This window comes from Sinocyclocheilus rhinocerous, unplaced genomic scaffold (genome assembly GCF_001515625.1).
Source record: "Sinocyclocheilus rhinocerous isolate Xijiao unplaced genomic scaffold, SAMN03320098_v1.1 scaffold1600, whole genome shotgun sequence".
NCBI lineage: Eukaryota > Metazoa > Chordata > Actinopteri > Cypriniformes > Cyprinidae > Sinocyclocheilus > Sinocyclocheilus rhinocerous.
In genome coordinates this window covers 452,937-474,202 of record NW_015665129.1, presented here as the reverse complement: position 1 = coordinate 474,202, position 21,266 = coordinate 452,937, and the positions used below count along the sequence as shown (strand labels likewise).

The 21,266-nt window shown below is 37.0% G+C and overlaps 1 protein-coding gene and 1 long non-coding RNA gene across 4 annotated transcripts in view; one reads left to right on the top strand and one right to left on the bottom strand.

The window, feature by feature from the left end:
- The window catches only part of LOC107731213 (sodium-dependent neutral amino acid transporter SLC6A17-like), a 39,323-nt gene extending 31,530 nt beyond the window's left edge, over positions 1 to 7,793 (top strand). The window contains exons 5-12 of the mRNA XM_016542226.1: positions 1,424 to 1,605; positions 2,286 to 2,396; positions 2,727 to 2,968; positions 3,148 to 3,340; positions 4,175 to 4,367; positions 4,479 to 4,638; positions 4,847 to 5,009; positions 5,941 to 7,793. Of these exons, the coding sequence (XP_016397712.1) occupies positions 1,424 to 1,605; positions 2,286 to 2,396; positions 2,727 to 2,968; positions 3,148 to 3,340; positions 4,175 to 4,367; positions 4,479 to 4,638; positions 4,847 to 5,009; positions 5,941 to 6,309 (1,613 nt within the window). The 3' untranslated portion in view covers positions 6,310 to 7,793. The remainder of the gene's footprint in view (positions 1 to 1,423; positions 1,606 to 2,285; positions 2,397 to 2,726; positions 2,969 to 3,147; positions 3,341 to 4,174; positions 4,368 to 4,478; positions 4,639 to 4,846; positions 5,010 to 5,940) is intronic.
- The window catches only part of LOC107731214 (uncharacterized), a 41,871-nt gene extending 22,416 nt beyond the window's left edge, over positions 1 to 19,455 (bottom strand). The window contains exons 1-3 of one of the 3 annotated variants that reach the window (XR_001638756.1): positions 19,207 to 19,455; positions 17,558 to 17,631; positions 16,378 to 16,767 (exon numbers count right to left, since the gene is read on the bottom strand). This is a non-coding gene — a long non-coding RNA (uncharacterized LOC107731214). Of the gene's footprint in view, positions 1 to 16,377; positions 16,768 to 17,557; positions 17,632 to 18,095; positions 18,219 to 19,206 lie in introns of those variants that run through there. The other 2 variants (XR_001638755.1, XR_001638757.1) reach the window with 2 other exon arrangements.
- Positions 19,456 to 21,266: the final 1,811 nt, after the last annotated feature.

Below are 21,266 nucleotides of genomic sequence, written 5' to 3'. Positions count from 1 at the left end.
GGGCTTGCGGCAATCACATGTGACGACCCCGGGCTGGACTCCGCTTCTTCCATGGTGAAAGCCGATCCGGCGATCCACAGCGCTAAGTTGATGTATTTCCTCAGCGACCAGCACGGATCAGCTCTAGGCATGACGAAGCGGATATCGTCCTCTTTTGGAAGGCCAAACAAAGTAGTTTCGCTTTCACAACGGAACACACAGCGCCTTCACGACATGTGTGAGAACACATGTCAATGTGTTCTCAACAATACTAGAGCGGGAAAAAAACTTACGCCTTCTTTCTTTGCATGAGCCTTTGGGCGGCGTTATGCAAATCTTCGCACATCGTGACGTAGACATGTGGGGGAGTGTAAGAACAAGCCGTTTTAGGTAGGCGTGGTTGACTCTTAACTTTTATAAAGAATATCTCTTTGGATTTGAGACTTTAGTCTTTGCAACTTTACAGATATTCTTTATGCACCAAGAGCTTGTAACACTCCAAAGAGAAAGGAAAAATTTAAATCGCATCATATGACCCCTTTAAAGTATATTCCACCCTATACACATCATGCACCTTGTCGCATTTCCTAAACCGCTCTTCATGAGCCTCATACTCAAGGTCATTTTGTGTGTTTTAGACTTCCCAGCATGCCTTGCGGCAGTGTCCCCTGGTCAATAAGTGGAGAAAGAACTAGACCTGCAGTCAGTCTCACTCTCAACCTCACTAAGACTAGATACATGTAGACATGCAGCTTAAGTGGGCACAGCACACTAGAAAAATTCAAATAAAACCCAAAACTATTATATTCTAGCATAAATTCAAACTCTATTTGTGGTCTTTATGTAGTACAAACTTTAAAGAATTGCTATATAGGCTAAATTGTATTAATTAAAACCATTAAATCTTTTAGTGCACAATGTTTCTTGGATACAGTTTTACTTATACCTTTCCAGGATACTCTACTTTGCTTTTAGAAGCAGTATTTGGAGATTTCCATAGCACTGGCAGTGTTCTCTGCTGAAAATATTGGCAGGTCACCAGCATGTGTGTTGTGTTTTGGATGCTGGTTTTCCCACCAGGTTTGGAAAAATATCAGTATTCAAATTAATGACTATTTTTATTTGAACAATCCCGATTCTCAACCAGTACAGCAAGTTTCCCTTTACAAATCACTTTTACGAGTTGTTTTTTTTAACGTATAGTTAAAAGAGATGAGTGCTGCCCTGTATAATAGACAGCATTAGAAGAAAGAGCATTTCTTTCATACAGTATGTAAGCAAAATCAGAACTGAAATTAACTGGAATCAAATCGATTTAAAATGGGAGTCTAATGAATCAGAATCAAATCCTAAGAAATACAATCTGATCTTTTCCACAAAGTCATCAAATAGTCAGTGGTATATTAATAGACATGGGCTTAATTTTGTCCCTCCGTCTGGTTAGTTGTGGAGCCTGAGTGTGAGAAGAGCTCAGCAACCACATACTTCTGGTACCGCGAGACCCTGAACATCACCAGCACAATCGCAGACAGCGGAGGTCTGAACTGGAGGATGACTCTGTCGCTGCTGGGTGCCTGGATAATTGTCTGCCTGGCTGTAATAAAGGGCATTCAGTCTTCTGGGAAGGTGAGATAATGAAATGAGAATCAGCAACACATCAATTTTTGGATAGCTTGAAGGCACAATCTGCAGATGTCACATTATCAAGCTCTTCTGAACAATTACACCATCACGATGTGCAATTATGATTATTTTCTCAGAGCCGAACGTTTGTTTTCTCCTTGATGTGAATTCAAGGTGTTATGGTGCAGTTTTAACAAACACACATTTTACAGAGAAATACCTGTTTACCAGCATCGCAGTGTCTAAACAACAAGGACACAAATCGCTCTCTATAAATCAAAATTTCGGTTAATCTCATCAAGCCAGAGCTTCACCAACTGTTCAGATCATGTAACTAGAAAAAAACCTCTGTAAGGCCAGTTCTTAGGTTTGCATTTCATTTTTTAGTTAATTAGTTAATCAATAATAATTTGATATTTGTTTATTATTGGCAACAAAGATGTAACATCAGGGTTGAAACCAACCAAAAAGAAGAGAAAAGAATGCATTTTCAACTCAAGATTTATAGTTATGAACAAAAAAGTATTTATAATGTGCTAAATTTAGGTCCTGTTGTAATAAATAATAGCAAAATCATTAATGCACAGTTGTTGTTTTCTAAGAAATGTCAATGTCATCTTAAAAATCATTGTAAAACACTTGAACAAAACCACATTTACAGTTGTTTCACCATGTTTTTGCAGGTGATGTACTTCAGCTCTCTATTTCCATACGTGGTGCTCTTTTGCTTCCTGGTGAGAGGGCTGTTTCTTAAAGGAGCAGTTGACGGCATTGCTCACATGTTCACACCAAAGGTAAGGAGCGTGTACACGTGCGCTGATTTTAAACACACATGTGATATTTTGGAAATCCGGATTAAGGTTTTTTTTTAGACTTTAAGATAGAAGAGTCAGCAATGTAAAAAGTAAATTTCTGCAGCTAAAAATTGCGCCTTGTCAGGTGGTTGGACTCCCTCTTGTGGTGTAAGTGGGATACTTAATCAAATTCACATTAAAAAGGATGCTTCTATTACCTTAACCAAACATTATAAACAACTGAAGGCCTTCAGCTATGTTGGCACTGTTCATTTAACATTTTAAATCAAATACTGTAAATGTAATTTTTTTAAATGTATTTCATTTTAGCTGGAGATCATGTTGGAGCCGCAGGTGTGGCGTGAAGCTGCCACTCAAGTCTTCTTTGCTCTTGGTCTGGGTTTTGGTGGAGTCATCGCTTTTTCCAGCTACAATAAGAGAGACAACAACTGCCATTTTGATGCCGTGCTGGTCTCCGTTATCAACTTCGTGACCTCTATACTGGCCACACTCGTGGTGTTTGCTGTGCTGGGTTTCAAAGCCAACGTCATGAATGAGAAATGTGTGGTGGAGTACGTATGACCTCCTAATATGTCTGTGTATTTCTCTCATAAAGGGATCATTTTTGTGATTGGATTAAGTTACACTTTCCATTGTAAAATAATATCTGTGCTTAATTCTTTAAATCTAAACGGGGAAGCTGGATTTTGAGGTCATGCAGCAGCCTCATGTCTGTGTTGTTCTCTTTTAGGAATGCTGAGAAGATTCTGGGCTACTTGAACTCAAATGTGCTGAGTCAGGATCTCATCCCCCCTCACGTGAACTTCTCCCACCTCACCTCGTCAGACTATGCCGAGATGTACGGCGTAATAAAGATTGTGAAAGAGGACAGTTTTGCGCAGCTGGGGCTGGAGCCGTGTCTGCTGGAGGATGAGCTCAATAAGGCAGGTGTTCAGCCCATGAGCTGTCTGCTTTCATTCACAGGTTTCAGCTAAGCCATTTAGCATGGATAAAACTTACATTTAGACTTAGGATTTATTTATTTATTTGCCAAGCTCAATAGACAAAAATGTCTATTGTAATCTTTTATTTTACTGAATCATACTACTGTGGAATGAATTGTAAGCTATTTATGAACTTTACGGCAATTTTGCACACTTAATTTGTATTTTATTACAGCTTTAGGGTCAATGTACCCAGTTTCAGCTAAGTTTTGGCAAAAGAAAACGTGACATTCATTAATCAGTCTATTTTGGGGGGGTATTGTGTACAGTTCAAATTTAAATTAAAAAGGAAAAAGGAATGGAAGCAAGAGTACACTGACCTTTTGGTATAGCTTTTTCATTTCTAGTTTATTTTCAGTTTGTCCTTTCAGTTTATTTTATTTTTTTCATCTTTACTCTGACCGTTAGTTTTAGTATTTCATCATTTCACTTTATTATTTTTAGCTGTAATATTTTTGTGTTTAGTGTGTTAAATGGTACTGCGGTTACATTTCTCAGGGCTGTGTGGTGGTAGCCTATCTTGTGGTATTTTCATTTCTGAAGGTATTCAATATGTAGGCATACAATTTAAAATCTTTGCAATATATTCTGTCAAAAACTAAAACTAAAATTAGATTTTAAAATGTTTTTTTCGTAGTTTTATTCATTTTAGTTTAATTAGTTTTTTATACATTATGTTTTGTATTTCATGTAAGGAAATGTTTTAATTTCATTTCATTTGATTTATTTTTAATTTTATAAACGATAATAACACTGCTTTTTTTCTCTCATCAGGCTGTTCAAGGCACCGGTCTGGCTTTTATTGCCTTCACTGAGGCCATGACCCATTTCCCCGCTTCTCCCGTCTGGTCTGTCATGTTTTTCTTCATGTTGATAAACCTGGGCCTGGGCAGCATGATTGGCACCATGACTGGCATCACCACACCCATTCTGGATACTTTCAAAATTCGGAAAGAGGTCCTCACAGGTGAGAGCTCCTGGTTTCTTCTTATTTTTCCAATGTATATTATAATTGTGGTGATGCTGGGCCACTTTAAGGTGGCACTGAGTAACCTGTATAATCTTGTATTTCCTGCAGTGGGCTGCTGTATTGTGGCTTTTTTGTGCGGCTTGCTGTTTGTCCAGCGTTCAGGGAACTACTTTGTTGCCATGTTTGATGACTATTCTGCTGGTTTGCCCCTCACCATTGTGGTGATCCTGGAGAATGTATCTGTAGCCTGGATCTATGGCACCAAGAGGTGGGCAAATTCACTTGCTATGCTTGTGAAGTTCTCTAGCATTTTGCTTCGAGAGCTACTTAAAATAGGACTGTATCTCTGAAATCAGATCTCCTCGTTGTCTGTTCTTGCTAACACCAAATATAGTCTCCGTGCAGGCTCCGTATTTTTGCCTTGTGTCTGATATTGATCAGCGCTGTAATTCTGCATGCTTTGCGGCGTTCATCAGGTTCATGCAGGATCTGGAAGACATGCTGGGTTTCAGACCGTACACTGTTTACTTCTACCTGTGGAAGTATGTGTCTCCAGTGTGTCTGCTCATACTGATTTCTGCCAGTGTGGTAGAGATGGCCATCAGCCCTCCGGGATACAATGCATGGGTGCAAGACCTGGTTAGTTACACACTAGTCTGTCTAGTCCTTTTCTCTCTCCCATCCTATTCCTGTTCCCAAAGTACACTCTGCTCAGCCATGAAATACATATGGATGTCCATTGTTTGATATTATTATTTATATTTAGTTGGCTATTTTATTAAGTATCATGTTCGTGTTATTTGACTAAATTTTATATAGTTTGACATGTTTTTTTTATTTTTGGGGTAGTTTATATTAAAACTCCTAGTTTACATATGTGGGTCAATTTACCCACATATCCCCCCCTTTATTATCTATATATGCAATTACATCTAGGCAGTGTCCGAATTGATACACTACTTTACAAAGGTTTGGTTGGTAAGATTTTTAAATGGTTTTGAAAGAAGTTTCTTGCGCTCACCAAGCCTACATTTATTTGATCAAGATACAGTAATATTGTGAGATACTATTACAATTTAAAATAACAGTTTTCTGACAAATGTCATTTATTCCTGACAATTCTGAAGCATTACTCCAGTCTTCAGCGTCACATTATCCTTCAGAAATCATTCTAATATGCCGATTTGGTGCTAAAGAAATTTTTTTTTATAATTATCAATGTTGAGAACAGTTGTGCTGCTTTATATTTTTGTAGAAACTGATACATTTTTTACAGGATTCCTTGAAAGTTCAAAAGAACAGCATTTATTTAAAATAGAAATATTTTGTAATATTATAAATGTTGTTACTGTCACTTATGATCAATTAAATGCATCTTCAAATAAAAGTATTAATTTATTTTTTTTAAATCTTACTGACCTCAAACTTTTGAATGGTAGAGCATGCATTTTAAGGAAGAAGTTAGACATAAATTTTTGACTTCAGATTTTGCTGACATTTAAATAAGAAAATATTATTCAAGGATTGTAATATTTCACTTTGTGAATTCTATCTCCTTCTCTATAATCAGGCCATGGAGAGGTTTCAGAGTTATCCTCCTTGGGCACTAGCCATGTGTTTTGCTCTGATCATTGTGGCCATGCTTCCTCTTCCATTGGTCTTTATTGCACGTCACTTCAACTGGATCCCAGACGGCTCCAACAAGCTGTCCGTCTCTTACCGCAAGAGCCTGACAAAGGAGGCTTCCACCCTGGAAGATGAGACGAGGTTCATCCTCGGGAAGAACCCCAGCGAAGCCCCTTCTCCCATGCCCAGCCACAGGGCCTATCTGGGCCCCGGCAGCACCTCTCCTGTGGAGCTCATCACCAACTCTACCTCCATCAGCGGCTATGGCAGCGGTTACCAGACCAACCCCGCTCCTCCCAAATCTGAGTCATGATCCTCCAACCCACCGACCAGAGACTGAGACGGAAAGAGAAAGAAGATGCTGAACAGATGAGAAGGTCCTAGTGTTGGTCACACCTTAACCCAAGCCATCCAAAGGAGCAGGACGACAAGAAAACAGACAGAAAGACACAGAGATCCTTCCTAGACAGGTTCCCCTGGGCCCAATTATTCATACGGACTACAGATGTTGGTCTGAAGGTGAAAGAGAGCCTGAAGCTTTCAGATCAAAATGTAAGGTGGCTTATTTGGTGAGTTGGTAAGTTATTTTTTGCATACATGTAAATATGTCAACTCTAAGAAGGTTCAAACATTCAAGCTTCAGGTTTGGTCTCTGTGACTGGTTCGGGGTCATAGGGATGGTGAGAGCTGAGGTGATAGTTGTCGCTCAGGTTAAGGTGTTACCAATGCTGCTGAAATCTAGACATCTTACAAAATGCGCAAGATACGAGATGCCATGCAAGAAATTTCATTTAAACTCATCTTTAGAGCTCATAAAGGGACACGACTCAGAGGGGCTCCGAGAAACTAAAGCTTTCACTTCTTATAATGATAAATCTAGTGGATATTATGTAAGTGTCACTGATACAGACCACCTGAGAGTAGAGTGAATTGATAGCTTGATTTCTGTTACTTTGCACATCAACAGTCTGTCATGTCCATATCTCAGCACAAGAGGGCGACATATGTATTCATATACAACGCACATATGTATGTAGTCTCAGTGCAGTATCAAATATATACAGTATAAGTGTCAGGTTCAGGCTGTTTTTGCAACTGGATTTAAGTTTCATTTTTGGAAAGTTTTACCTAGATGTTTTTATTTTTTATAATCAAAACAAATGTGACTGCCTGATGAGAGGTGATTTCCACACAGCACAAGAAACAACATTTTCAGGATGCAATAAGGGGTGCTGTTTGAGCCAAGTAAACTCCACCAAGCACAATAACTAGAATTTAATAAATTACACATGAATTAAATGGGAACAAATATTATTTCATTTCCATTTCATAACTATTTTAGGCCTATATAATTATTTAAAGTGAAATTTATGTTGAAGACGGTAAGCTCCAAATAGGGAATGATACTTTTAAATTTCAAGCCACAAAACATGTAAATGGTCAAGTGGTGTTTGCTTATGCTTTACAAATGCCAATGTCAGATTATTTACTGTAGTGCACAGAGAAGCATTTGGCCCTTGTTCAACACTGCCTGTTTTCAAACTTGCTGTTCGGGGGCCATATTACAGACACATTCTTGTCAGGGTCACTAAACAGATTGAAGTGTTTGGATTTTCTGTAATACAGCTGATCTCTGAAATTGATGTAAAATATATTATGAGGTCATTTGTGTGGATCTGATATTTTAAGACTTTTTTGGAGGGAGAAACATTTCAGCAACTTTCAAAATGCCACACAAATGACCTCTTAATTACAAACACTGAAAAGATTATTATTTAATTAATAAATAGTTATATATAAACACACACACTATCAATCAAAAGTTTGTGGTTAGTAATATTTTTTAAGAAGTGAATAATTTTATTTAGCAAGTATGCATTAAATATAATAGATCTAAAGTGACAGTAAATACATTAAAATAGATTGTAAAATGTAATATTTTACAGTATTACTGTAATGCAGCATTGGTAAGCATTGGAGACTTTCAAAGATATAAAAAAAAATTCTGACCAACCAACTTTTGAACGATAGTTTGTGTGATATTTTTTTGAATCTTCTTTCTATTTTTCTCTCTAAAAAATATATTACACAAAAAACAGGCCATGAAATATATATATAGTTTTAAATATGTTTTAAAAAGATTGCTGTAAATCAACCTGATGTGGAAAAGCAGTTGAGTGTCTTTATAAGGTAACACATATTGAGCTGGAAGAAGAGGACCCGTTTTCTTGACGAACCAAAGTATAGTAATGTAGTAAAGTAATGTGTAGTCCCTTTATATGTAGTGTGGAGTGAATACTGTGAAGACTGCCTAATGTGATTGAGAACTGCTGCCCTTAAAAGCTCACTGCCTAATAGTCTGTAAGCCTAACATACTCTCTGTTTTAGTTTGGTTTATGTGTTCATAACAGATACACTGGTTCTAATGAATGGGGTTCATTTTCAGTATTTATTCCAGTAAGAATAGATTCAGGAAGCTGAAGAGGGCTGGAGAGCTGAGGGGAAAGTGTGAAGGCAAGTGGGACAGGAGTTATGGGTCTTATTGAAACCCTGATGAGTACAACGGCAAAGCTTTTGATCATCCAGCTGCTTGTAGCTTTCGAGTCTGTCATAAAGGCTGCTGAGGTAAAAATAGACACGGACTAGGCTGGTTACCCAGGGGAACTATTGTCAGAAACAGCGCGGCTGCATGTTAATGAGTCCTCCTTGGATGTGTGTGTGTGTGTGTGTGTGTGTTGAGGAGGGGTTTCAAGATGTTCCTGTAAGGCCCTTGTTGTATCCCTAGCAACCACTGCATTTCACAACAACATACAAACAACACATGCAATATACCAGATATATTTGTAGAGTATAATAGAGTGAAAAGGTCTTTATGTGTGTGTGTGTGTGTGTGTGTGTGTTGAGGAGGGGTTTCAAGATGTTCCTGTAAGGCCCTTGTTGTATCCCTAGCAACCACTGCATTTCACAACAACAACGGGAAAATCATTTAAAGGGACAGCTCACCTAAAAACGGTTCTTTCACTCTGTCATCATTTACTCAATCGCCTCATGTTGCTCCAAACCCATGTGACTCCCTTGCTTCCATGGAGCATAAAATATAAATTTATTTAATAATATATTGGTCGCTTTTTTCTAACCAATGAAAGTGAACAGGGACTGGGAGTGTCAAGCTTTTAAAAAAAGACAAGAAACATAAAAATAGTCCATATATCTTCTCTAGCCATATTATAGCTTTGTGAAAGAAATTTAAGTAATTATTCACTGACAATTTTTGCCTCCATTGTAGTGCGTCATTCAAATGTGTTGTTTTGGAGTTTGACAGCTCCGGTCCCCATTCACTTTCATTGTTCATTTAGATTTTTCCATACATTCTTTGAAACATCTTTTGTGTTTCACATTCGAAACGGTCACATGGGTTTGAAACAAAATGAGTGAGTCAATGATGATTAATGAGTTTTCATTTTCGGATGGGCTTTGCCTGCACTAAGATGGATTGTGCCGCTATTTACTGAAAGAAACTCAGGCGGTAAGAAATACAAGAAGCCCTCTAGACAAGAACTGCTAAACTGGTCTGATGCATTGATTCTGCCCTTAACAAGATGAGATGATATTTCGAAAGAGTACATTGATTCATAAATCAGGACAGATTTTAAAATTTTACTTGCACAATTTGTTTGTTGTAGTGTGTAGTTGTCCAGTGTGTGGTAAAGTACAATAACGTTAATGTTGCACCTGCAATAGCACAATATTGTCCACAAGGTGACGCTGTTTGCCGTTGATTAGTGTGATGAAGGCGTGTCTCTGTGCCCGGCCTCATCCTCCAGCCCCGCCGCTGAGCACAGCTGGTGCCTCTCATTATCGCTTGTACTCTAATGGTTAGTGTGAAACATATATTGTTTGTTTTGTTGTTGTTTGCTTGTGGCAGTTTTGGGTTTGTGCACTTTACCTTCTCTAGACAAGAGGCCCCAGAGCTGCATCTCACAAGCACAAAACGACAGTAGGATTGTTTAAACTACACTAACAAACAGATGCAACTTCAATTGGTGTGTTGCTAATCAAGCGAAATTTGAACTTGTGACCCCCTCACACTAAAATAATAATATTTTAAAAATCCACTGAGTCGCAAGTTCGCAACAGCTCATATTCAGACTGAAATCCCCAAAATTGTTCCTAGTTTTAACAGCACCAAGTTACTAACAAAACCGACATAGAAAAGAGCTGTCCATTTAAAATCTCCTCTGTGGGCAGCTTGAATATTACATTGTACATCAGGGATCTTCAACAGGGGGTCCATGACCCCTAGAAGGTCCACAACAGTACAGCAGGCCAATTATATCTTTTTGCAAAAATATGCATTAAACAAAAATGCAATATTAAGTTAACTTCAACCAAAGTCAAAGCTAAGAAGCTAAAGTTCAGATAAATGATCCATTCTCCCACCCACATCATTTGTAATAACACTTTACATACATTGTTAGCATTTCAAATTCAACATTTACTTTTATTAAGTTTATCAAGATTAATTATAAACAAATCTGTTAACAATAGTTACTACACTAAACTAACCTGAACAAACTACTAACAAATGTACTTATTTATTCATGTAAATTTATAAATATACTTATTTATTGTTAGATAATACTAGGATTAAATTAAATGAGGTATTTATGATTTTGTGCATCATTTCACATAATTCAATAAAGATCCATATTATTTTTTAAATATCAAGGTTACGCTTCTTTATGATTCTTAATAAAGAATCAAAACTACAAAAATACAAAATGAACTGGCTCTAGCTGATATCCGTTCCTCTTTCATAACCATCTGCCTGCCGGTTTTTTACCATAAATTTTACGGAATTTTTTTTACAGTGTGCACTTCCAGACTAATGTCAGTGAACCTTCTGACCTTCCTCTTTATATCTCAGAAACATTCCCTATTTATATCAGATATTTTTCATGTCAATGTTTTTCTGTGACAATACCCCTGAACACATCAACAGTATTTGAAAAGACAATATAAATGAATGAACAGGGCACAAATAACCAATCAAGGCACAAACAAACAAAAGCAAACATGCTTAAAAGTACACTTTTATCAGAAGTACAATACATTTTTTCTAATCGTTTTAGGGAGAAAAAATGTGACTTGAGTGCACCTTTAAAAGGCTGCATTCGCACAAAGCCAAGCACAACATTCAACAGCAGATTTACACAGCATGATCTGAACATGCATTATGTACATGTATGCAAAGCATTAAAATGCTTACTCTTAACTTTTTTGGTTGGGAAGCAATAATCATATCACTCATATCATTTACACTCCTCAGAGATGATAAGTGCATGCCTCTCTCTATATAATGGTCACAGATAGTGGTAATAGATTACAGTTGTAGATCCGGCTGTGATGACATGCTGCGGGAATTCATTAATACATAATCACAAATGCTCTCTGTTCAAATAGCATGTGTTCACTACAATCTTTACAAATATTGATCAGAATCAACTACTGAGACTAATCCACTAAATGTCTTAGACAATCTGAAATTACATGGCACATTGTTATCGTTTTGAAGCAATTGCACTTTTATTTTGCCCTTTATTTGCAGCTCTGAGACCTCTTGAAACCAAACTCATTCTAGCGTAAACGTTGAGCCATATTTTAGTTGACTACAACTGAAGAAATGTACAACAAGCATCTCTTTCTTTTTCAAGAGGTGCTGGGGGCCATAATGTTTGTGAGCAAAGTGCTATACTGTATATTTATGTACATTGTGATTCTGAATATTATATCTGTAAATATCGGTGTACATTTTGTTAAACGAACGGTAAGAAATCTATGAAAGGCAAACAGGTGAATTCTTGTAAAACTGCTGTGTATGATATTGTTGTACAGTTAAAGCGTAGAATATTTAACTATTTTGTACATTGTGCAATAGTGTATGTGTTGTGTATGGGGGTAGTGTCTGTTGTATCAAGTGTGTGTGTGTGTATGTGTGTAAAAAAAAGCGGTTTTATTTTTGCTATTTTGATGTGAGTCCCTTACCTTCCTTAATTCACCTCCAGCTGTGAGTTTTGGTTCCACTGTGAACATTTGTGTGTTCACACCGCAAAGATTGTTGGTTAGTGCACTGAACTGAAATGTTCTTTTACGCTTTTAATGTAAATGTTGGTTTAAATCTGATGTGGACGTCAGCTTATCATACAGACAGCACCTTCTGTACGCTCCTCTGGCCTTAGTATCCGCAATATTATGGTTTGCTGCTTCTAGGTTTCGTTAAAATGTTCAAGCACTTTTTACGTTTAGTCTGACTATATTCAGCGCAATCATTATTAGTAGTGTTAGATTATTGTAAGACACACTTAGCTGGGACATTTCCGCACTTTTTGTCTCAAACCTATATGAGCACTAAGGAGGAAAGTCAAAAATAGAGTACTTTTGCACTCTGGAAGTGCTACTTTAATCATTAGAAATATACTTGATGTGAATGTAAACGTATTTTTAATCCCCCAAAGTACTGTAAAGATCATCCGCGAGTAATTTAGTAAGAAGGACACAGATGAAACATGTACTATTACCCTCCAGTCTACACTTGTGTGCTGTACTTGTCTTAGATTTACAAGCAATATTTCTGCAGGCAGTTACTTTTGTTGGACGTTGGTCAGATGGTCTGTGAGGCCACAGGAACCGCTGTTACTCTGAGAGTAGCGGCGTTGGAGGGCTTCACTGCTAAAGAAGAGCAATGCTCTTAAAACTTTAGTCAAACCCTATTCTGTTGGGTGATAGCACATTCAGATCACTAGCCACAGTATACTGTTAGCTATACAAGGACTATTTTAATGTCTCAGTGTCATTGATATTGTACAGTATTTCCAATTCACTTGGGGAAACGCTGAGTTATGAATATTAAATATGGACCATCACAAAAACGAACAATAAAAAGTTGGTTCTCATGCTGAAATGTGTGTCTCTGATTTGTTCCTTGACTAATCAAGTTGTTTTCAATCACAATATTAGAAAGGCTGAGCATCCCTGTGTTTGTGCTCTGGTGTGAGTCATCTGTTGAGCGGTGGCCAGATCCATTGACTGACTGAAAAGGTTTCTGCCACAGCTTGGTGAAAGCCAATAAAAGAAAGAAACCTATAGCTTTCATTACGAGTGAAACCTGATACACTCAGGATGAAAGGTGTCCAAAAGCCCTAATTTCACTATTTGTGTTTGAGCTATATATTTTAAAAAGAAAAAATGGAGGGCTTAATAAAATAAAGCTTGGGAGCAGTATGATACTTTTATACTTTTATTCAGCAAGGACCCATACAAAATGACAGGAAAGACATTTTTTATCTTTTCTAGACATTTAAACATTTGTTTCCACAAAAACATTAGGCAGCACAACCATTAATTATAATGGTTATAAGAAATGTTACTTGAACAGCAAATCAGCATATTAGAATGATTTCTGAAGGATCATGTGACATTGAAGACTGGAATAATGATGCTGAAAATTCAGCTTCGAGTCACAGGAATAAATTACATTTTAAAAGATATTCAAATAGAAATCAGTTATTTGAAATTAAAAATTGCATTTCACAATATTACTGTTTTTAGTTTATTTTTGATTAACTGAATCAGATTTTTTATTACATTTTTATTTCAGTTTTTAATTTTAATAGCTTATATATTTTACATAAAAAAAACAATGTAAACAGGTGTTAAGGGAATAAATGCACCATTTTACTTTTTTCTTTATTTTATAAAAACTGAAATGAAGAACAGTTTAGTGATTTTCCATGTCTTGAAAATAAGTGTACATTTTAGGATGAGACTGTAGCACAAAAGCATCAAGGACTGAGACCTCTGTGCAGTCCGACCACATCCTGTCTGTTAAGTGAATCTCTGTGCAGCTGAGCGTGTGAAGCCAGAAGTCCTTCCTCTGGCAGGAAGTGATGCGGAAGTCAAAATGGAATTGACAGGTCATTGGATATGTTGAGATACGCCAACTTTCCTGAAGCTCTTAACAGCTGACTGGAAGCAATTAATGTCTACAAACCGATTAGATGAAAGCTCTCACATCCCTCTAAGAGATTCTCAACAAGGAGCACACGGAAAGATGTTCATTGCATTGTTAAAATTATGAAACATAAACAGTAACTTAAAATACAAATATAAGAATTGTTAGAAGAATAAATTATATAAATGTTTTTGGTGCATTGAACACCTTATTACATTCAGTTCCTTTAAACGAAAAGTGAAAATTTGCTGAAAACCCTTAGGCCATCCAAGGTGTAGATGAGTTTGTTTCTTCATCGGAACAGATTTGAAGAAATTTAGCAGTACATCACTTGCCCACGAATTGATCCTCTGCAGTGAATGGGTGCCGTCAGAATGAGAGTCCAAACAGCTGATAAAAACATCCCATTAATCCACACGACTCCGGTCCATCAATCAACATTTTATAAAGTGAAAAAGCTGCATGTTTGTAACAAACAAATCCATCATTACAACGGTTTTAACTTCACAAGAGTCCTCTATCCATAATATTGCTTTCTCCATTGAAAAAATAATCTTGTCTGAATCGGGAGAGAAATATGCACAGATCAAGCACAGTTTACAAATGGAAAACAGCCCAAAACAGTTGTAAACAAATGGGGATGGACTTTTTCTACTGAAGGAAGCATTATAATGTTGCAACGGTTTGAAGTTAAAATGTGTTGATGAATTTTGTTTCTTACAAGCATGCAGCTTTTCACTTCACAAGACCTTGCGAGACACAGGACATTCACTGCAGAGGATCCATTGGTGAGCATGTGATGTAATGTTACATTTACAGTACCCAAAAAAAATGTTCTGATGAAAAGGAAACAAAATCAAGATTAGTTGGATGGTACTTTGTGTGTTTATACCCATAAGCACACACACATGTACTGTACATGTAATGCCCCTTAGTTGAGCTCTCATTGTATTATTGAGGGCTGAAATACTAATCTAGTCACTAATCTATCTTTTATCTGTCTCTCAATGGGCTTTTAGGGTCATTAAGGAAATTAAGTAAATTTTAATAAACTTCCCCAAATGCCTTTCAAGAGCATGTTAGGCTGCCGTCACCGTCACATGGGCCAATTTAGCCTTGAACTGTTGCATGAAACTCGGTTTTAGCATGAATCTCAGTACATGAACGCTGACATTTATTAGGCTGTGGGAGTGTGAGGGAGTCGGGTAGCAAAACTAGTGTTGTCGCCATCTGAGCCTCTGATTGTGGCTTCGGTTCCGTCAAAGTCACACAAAGGCTTTTGAGGACCGTGTGTAGAGCGTTTTAGGTCTTAAGTAAGGTGGCAGAATCTCTCATACTGTCTACTTTTGATTGTACTGTGTGTTAAGTTGTAGTGTTTTTAATATCACAGATGTTTTGGTATGAAAGGAGATGCCATAAGACGACGACATGCGAGTATGTGTTTCTGTTTTAGGGGGCAGAGAGTGCGTCATGCCCGGCCCCTCACACTCTCCACTTTGTACACCCTCGTTTCATCTATATCCTGTAAACAGACTTTTCCTCCATCACAGGCCTGAGACACTGCCGCACTTGCCATCTCCATCTTTTCTCACACCTACTCACACAAACAGTGGTAAATCTAGGAGTGACATTCTTAATTATAGAACAGGACATCGACGTCCGTCAGCAGATGTTTACTTGGCTGAGATGCAGCTTCCTGTTTTCCCATCACATTCTACCTGATTTAGCATCAGCCCCTCAAGTGCACAAATAAAAGAAATTTAAATGTCTAAGCAATGAAACTCAATTGTAAAAATATACTTTTGCTTCCTTTGTTTCCTCCTCCTTTCTTCAGTATTCAAGGTCGCGTTTGTGCAACACAGTAGGATATAAACATGTCAATAACAATAGTTTTGCTTGATATTATGGGAAAACATAAGTCCATCCTTTAAGCATTTAAAAGTCTTTAAAATCAATAAAAAATAACTGAGTGACCTTACTGTTTCTGTATCCACTTGGCTTCTTAATCAGCATATTTGCCTTGTTTGTCAGTATCTTTAAAAATATCTTAAAAAATAAATAATTACAAAACAGATTTACTTGGGAAGCAAAATAAGATATGCATAAGATACTGTGACTAGTTTCAAGAGAATATATTCTAAATTACATTTATTTCTCCTTCCTTATTTGTAGTTTTGTCTGGTTTGTAATACATTTTAAAACATCATATATTTCTTTGTTAGCAAAACTGACTATTTAGAAATCATAACTCCAGTCTTCAATGTCAAATGATCCTTCAGAAATAAATCTAATATGCTGATCTGGTGCTTAAATTACTTATTTTTCATTATTTTCAATTACTTATTATCAATGTTGAAGACAGTTGTGCGGACTAATTTTTGTAGGAACCGTGATATTTTTTCAGGATTCTTGACGAATCAACAGCATTTATTTTAAATGAAAGAATAAGTGAAACATAAGGCAACAGGTGAATCAGGAAGATGTGTGTTTTTTTCCGGTTTGTCTCTGTTGGCGATTGCTGCGTGACTTTTTCAGCGTAAGCGAGCTGGAAGAGGACTGAGGAGACCGCTGGGCCATTGTTTTCCTCAGCCCATGGGAGTGATGATCTTGGGTTGAGTCACTGTAGGAAAAGAGGCCCGAGCCAAGAATGTGTGCAAACGAGACGTTCCAGCACCTGCACGCTTACACCTCACACTCCTCCATATCCTTCCACACTCTCACAGACAGCATCAGACAGAGAGAGAGACTATCTGGTGCTAGCTATGATGAATTAACAAACAAAAATAGGACTCAACGTCTGTCCAAGTAGAACAATACTGATCCAGCATCAAAACAATTCCTACTTCACACCTTTTCTAATGCACAAATTTATGGGAAGAAACAATTAATATATCAGTATTCGTATATTCCTGTTAGGTATCTTTTATCTTTCATATTTGTGCAGCACTGAGCAGTCTGCAAAAATTAGTTCCATCAGAAAAGCAGAAATTAAATCCGCACAAAAGCAGAAAAGGACTACTTGTAAGGTATAGCTTGATAATCACACACTGATATTAATCCAGATATTCATAATTTATCATGAACCTCTCTACTACAGTAGACAGCTTCCTCACCACACTCCTTACACACTATAAATGTAATTGCTCAAAAGAATTAGAAACAACCCAAAACAAAAAGCTCACAAAATGATTTAACGGTTGGCCTACATGCAACTAAAGAGAATAAAACACCCAAAATCAGCCATACCTCAAGGGTGCTGCTTTGCCATCAGACTCTTTACTGTTCCTCACATCTGCTCATGAAACTACATTAAGGCATTTAATTAAAGGTGATGATGAGACCGTGGGCCATCACAATCCAGCACCTCTCTTATGAGTTTAAAGGCATATAGATTAAGGTTTACCCTTGACAGGGTGGTCTGAATGAGTGTCTGCTGTGTGCCATGAACCCTTTAAACCAGTGTTTTAAAACCACAGTAATAAGGGCAAGGTGAAATCCAGAAACATATCATGCTTTTCTGAACTCACTGTGACAAAGGAGAAAAACACACCTGAGCTGAAGTAAGGTAAATGACTCATTTTCATGCCGAAGGTCTTGTATGGTTCGTCTTGAAATATCTATAGGCTGTTAAAACAAAATACTTTAGAAGCAAAATCGCATAAAACGTTTTCAGAGATTCAGTAATACCGTCGATTTGATGGCACTGACACTAGATGAGAACAAAACTTGAATTGAACTGAGCTGAATAATGCCTTCTGCTTTATAGATGATCAAATTAGATCAAATAGATAAAACTTGTGCAAAACTTTACAACATCAACACTATTATTGAACTGAATCAACATTGAACTTGAGCTGAATGACGATAATATTCTCTTCAGAGCTGCAGCTACTAAACGCTGAACTTGTTTTACAATGTAACTTCACATAGTTATTGAACTAAACTGAACCAACAAGTGAGGCTGAATAATGTACTTGCTACAGCTGCTTTACAGCAGAACTTGCATCGGTACTGTAAAGCTGCTTTAAAATCTCTTGTACAAAGCATTATAAAAATAAAAGTGACATGACTTGAGAGATTTGTCTTACCTCAGTGGCAAATAGGTTTCTTTCTTTCTTACAAGCAACTAAAGTGGCATTTGCTGACAAAAAAATTAAAAAATCTTTGCAAGCACACGATTTAATTGAACATGCACGCGCAATAAACGTCTCGTGAGCACACGAAAAAAACGTGTTCACACGTTAGCATTTCCGGTTTATTTATAGTTTCCAATAAAATAACATTAAATTAAATGTGCTACCTATCAGATTGTGTTTTTTAACGTCTACATCTACCCCAACCCTAAACATACCCTTACAATAATGCAAATACAGTAATTGTTCAGCATGACAAAAATGACGCAATATTGATGCATGCCCAGTAAGCCCTATAGGACTATACAAAAGAAGAAGTGGGCTCAATGTAGACCAAATTTTTCACATTTTATAAATTACTTTAAATTATATGTAAATCTCCCATCCAGGGGGCGTGGTTGGATCCACATCTAGGGGGTGGAGATTGGTAGGTTTAGGGGTGGAGATGGGTGGGTTTAGGTATCAGGGGGTGGAGAAAGGTAGGGTTAGGTATATGTAAGGTGGGAGGAGTTGGATCTGGATCCAACCACGCCCCCTGGATCTTGTGTTCTGCAGTGAGGACCATCTCAAATCTCTTGGAACAAACAAAAAACAAAAAGCACTGAAAACATGTAATGCTCTGAAAGCATTGAAATGTATGCCATTTTCTTCCTTTTCTTACCTTTTCTTTTTTCTCAGCTAATGTTAATTCGATCATGTGAATATGTAATACCTCTCGTTCTTGTGGCATTGAATTAATAAAAGCATTACAAAAAAATAAATAAAATAAAAAGCCCTGGTAGGACAATCTATGGGATCCCTTTCTCAACCCTTTTTTTTTTTCATGCACACGTTTCTCTGTAAATGTAGCCTATGTATTTAATGTATTTAACAAAATCAATTTGTCAAGCAGGTAAGAAAAATAAACTTAATTTCACATGCATTTTCTGGGGGGAAAAAACAATTTTATTGTTAGTATAGATTTTATTTTTGCTGTTTGCAGAACCTTAAGCCTTAATGTGTAGACTATATAAGATTTACAATCACATTTGGCATGTAAAATCACTAATGTAAAAAAAAAACTCACCCGTTAACAGTGTGGTGAATTGGATAGTATATGCAAACATTATATTCTGCTCTTCAGACTCATAATCTCACATTTGTCTTCTTGGAAGTTTGAAAAGATCTCAGCAGTGCTCATATTTGCATTTTCTGCAGTCGAACAAAGATTTCCATATGAACTCAAAAATGTCTTTATGTATTTTGTGCATGTGTATGGCGTCTGTATGAAAGTGTGTGAGCCTACGTGTGTGTGTGTGTGTGTGTGTGTGTGTGTGTGTGTGTCAGCTTTAACAGCACACATTATCAGCCATTGCAAGCACTCTTATGTGCCTGTGCTAATTGGCTGTGGATTAAAGCCCACTGATTGGATAATTACAGTAACAAGGTCTTAACCACTTTCACGTTGATTTTAAAGTGAGGTGGCTTTTTCCTCTCCTCTTTAACAGAAATCATAAAGAAAAAACTGAACGCTTGGAATCACTTTTAAAAGTGATCTTATCTCACCCAGCCAGTGCAACTCATTACATCACACTCACAGAACAGGGCTAGAAATAGAGGGGTTAATATGTGCATTACTGCAACAAGATTAATATTAATGCTTTGAGACCATACATTTGTGAGAGTGGACATTTAAAATGCATAGTAATGGCTTCTTTGTTTCTATTGGTTTACTGCCAGTAAAACTCCATCTAGATTGAGCGTTTGTAAGTGATGGTGGATGTCAAATGTGTCCATACTAATGGCTTCATATCTGTCTACTTCATGGTGATAAAAGCCTCTCAAATGCAGAAGCTTTTGACTCTTCAACAGATAAATGCCCATTCCTCTTACAGCATTTATCTTCATATTAAAAGAAACAAGTCGACTGGTTATCAGATGGTCCTACAACCTCATACCTGATTCTGCTGACTGTGATTAATGCTTGAGAAAAAGTGTTTACACAGAATGAAACTTTAGAAATGTTACTTCTGTTGACTGTTGATTTGTGATAGAAAAGTTAATGCCTGCTGCAGGTATTTGGTTTCCTTGGATACCGGGTTCAATATGTAAATAAATAAATAAAACTAGCTTGAAAGTCCCTGTTAGCAAAGATTCAATCTGACCTTTTCATTTCTGAAATGTTAAAGTACATAGAACAGGACTAAAGGCCCGCTGGAAGGAAAAAGACTAAACAGTAATAGCACTTTCCTGTTTCGTATCATCTTCTCAGAAAGTTATCTTTGCAGAAAATGAAGTGCTACTATCAAAATAAATGAAATACCTCTGCAGTCATGATGCATTATTAATGTAGTATTGACAGATTTAATCTGACTGGATCAACAGCATTTTTTTTTTTGATGTTGACTGTTGATTAAGATATGTAAACATTTGTTTGCTTGTCTTGTGTCTCATAATAGAAAATGTGAACATGTCTGATAGCATCATGCTAAACTTGGATATCATGGCTCTGTCAAGCCAAAGGTTGATCACATGGGTCCACTGGGCCTCAAACAGGACTCTGACAGGAAAGATACACAAAGGTGAACAGGAAACATTCAAGAACACATCATTCAAGAACAGTGTGTTTTCAAGGAAAGATTTCTAATTCTTCCCAGATGTTCACATTTTGAACAATACTTAGAAACATTTATGTAATAGGACTGAGTTTAGCATAAATTTCCATTATATTAAAGGAATAGCCCACCCAAAATGAAAATTTGCTGAAAATTGATTCACCCTCAGGACATCAACGATGTAGATTAGTTTGTTTCTTCACCAGAACAGATTTGGAGAAATTTAGCATTACAACACTTTCTTAACAAATGGATCCTCTGCAGTGAATGGGTGCCGTCAGAATGAGTCGTCAGCATGTTGTGTATGGGGTTAAACAGGCAGTGCTGTTAACGAGAAAGTTTTGAGTTCTGAGACTTACAGAATGTTTATAGCACAATGACATCTTACATGTCAAAAGATCAAGAGAATTTTGATTTCTCAGTTCATGGCCCCTTTAAATCATGGCTTCTGGGCAAAATCTATAATCTATATAAGGTATATTAATGAGTCTATAATCTATAGCAACACTTTCTCCAGTGAAAAAGTCCATCC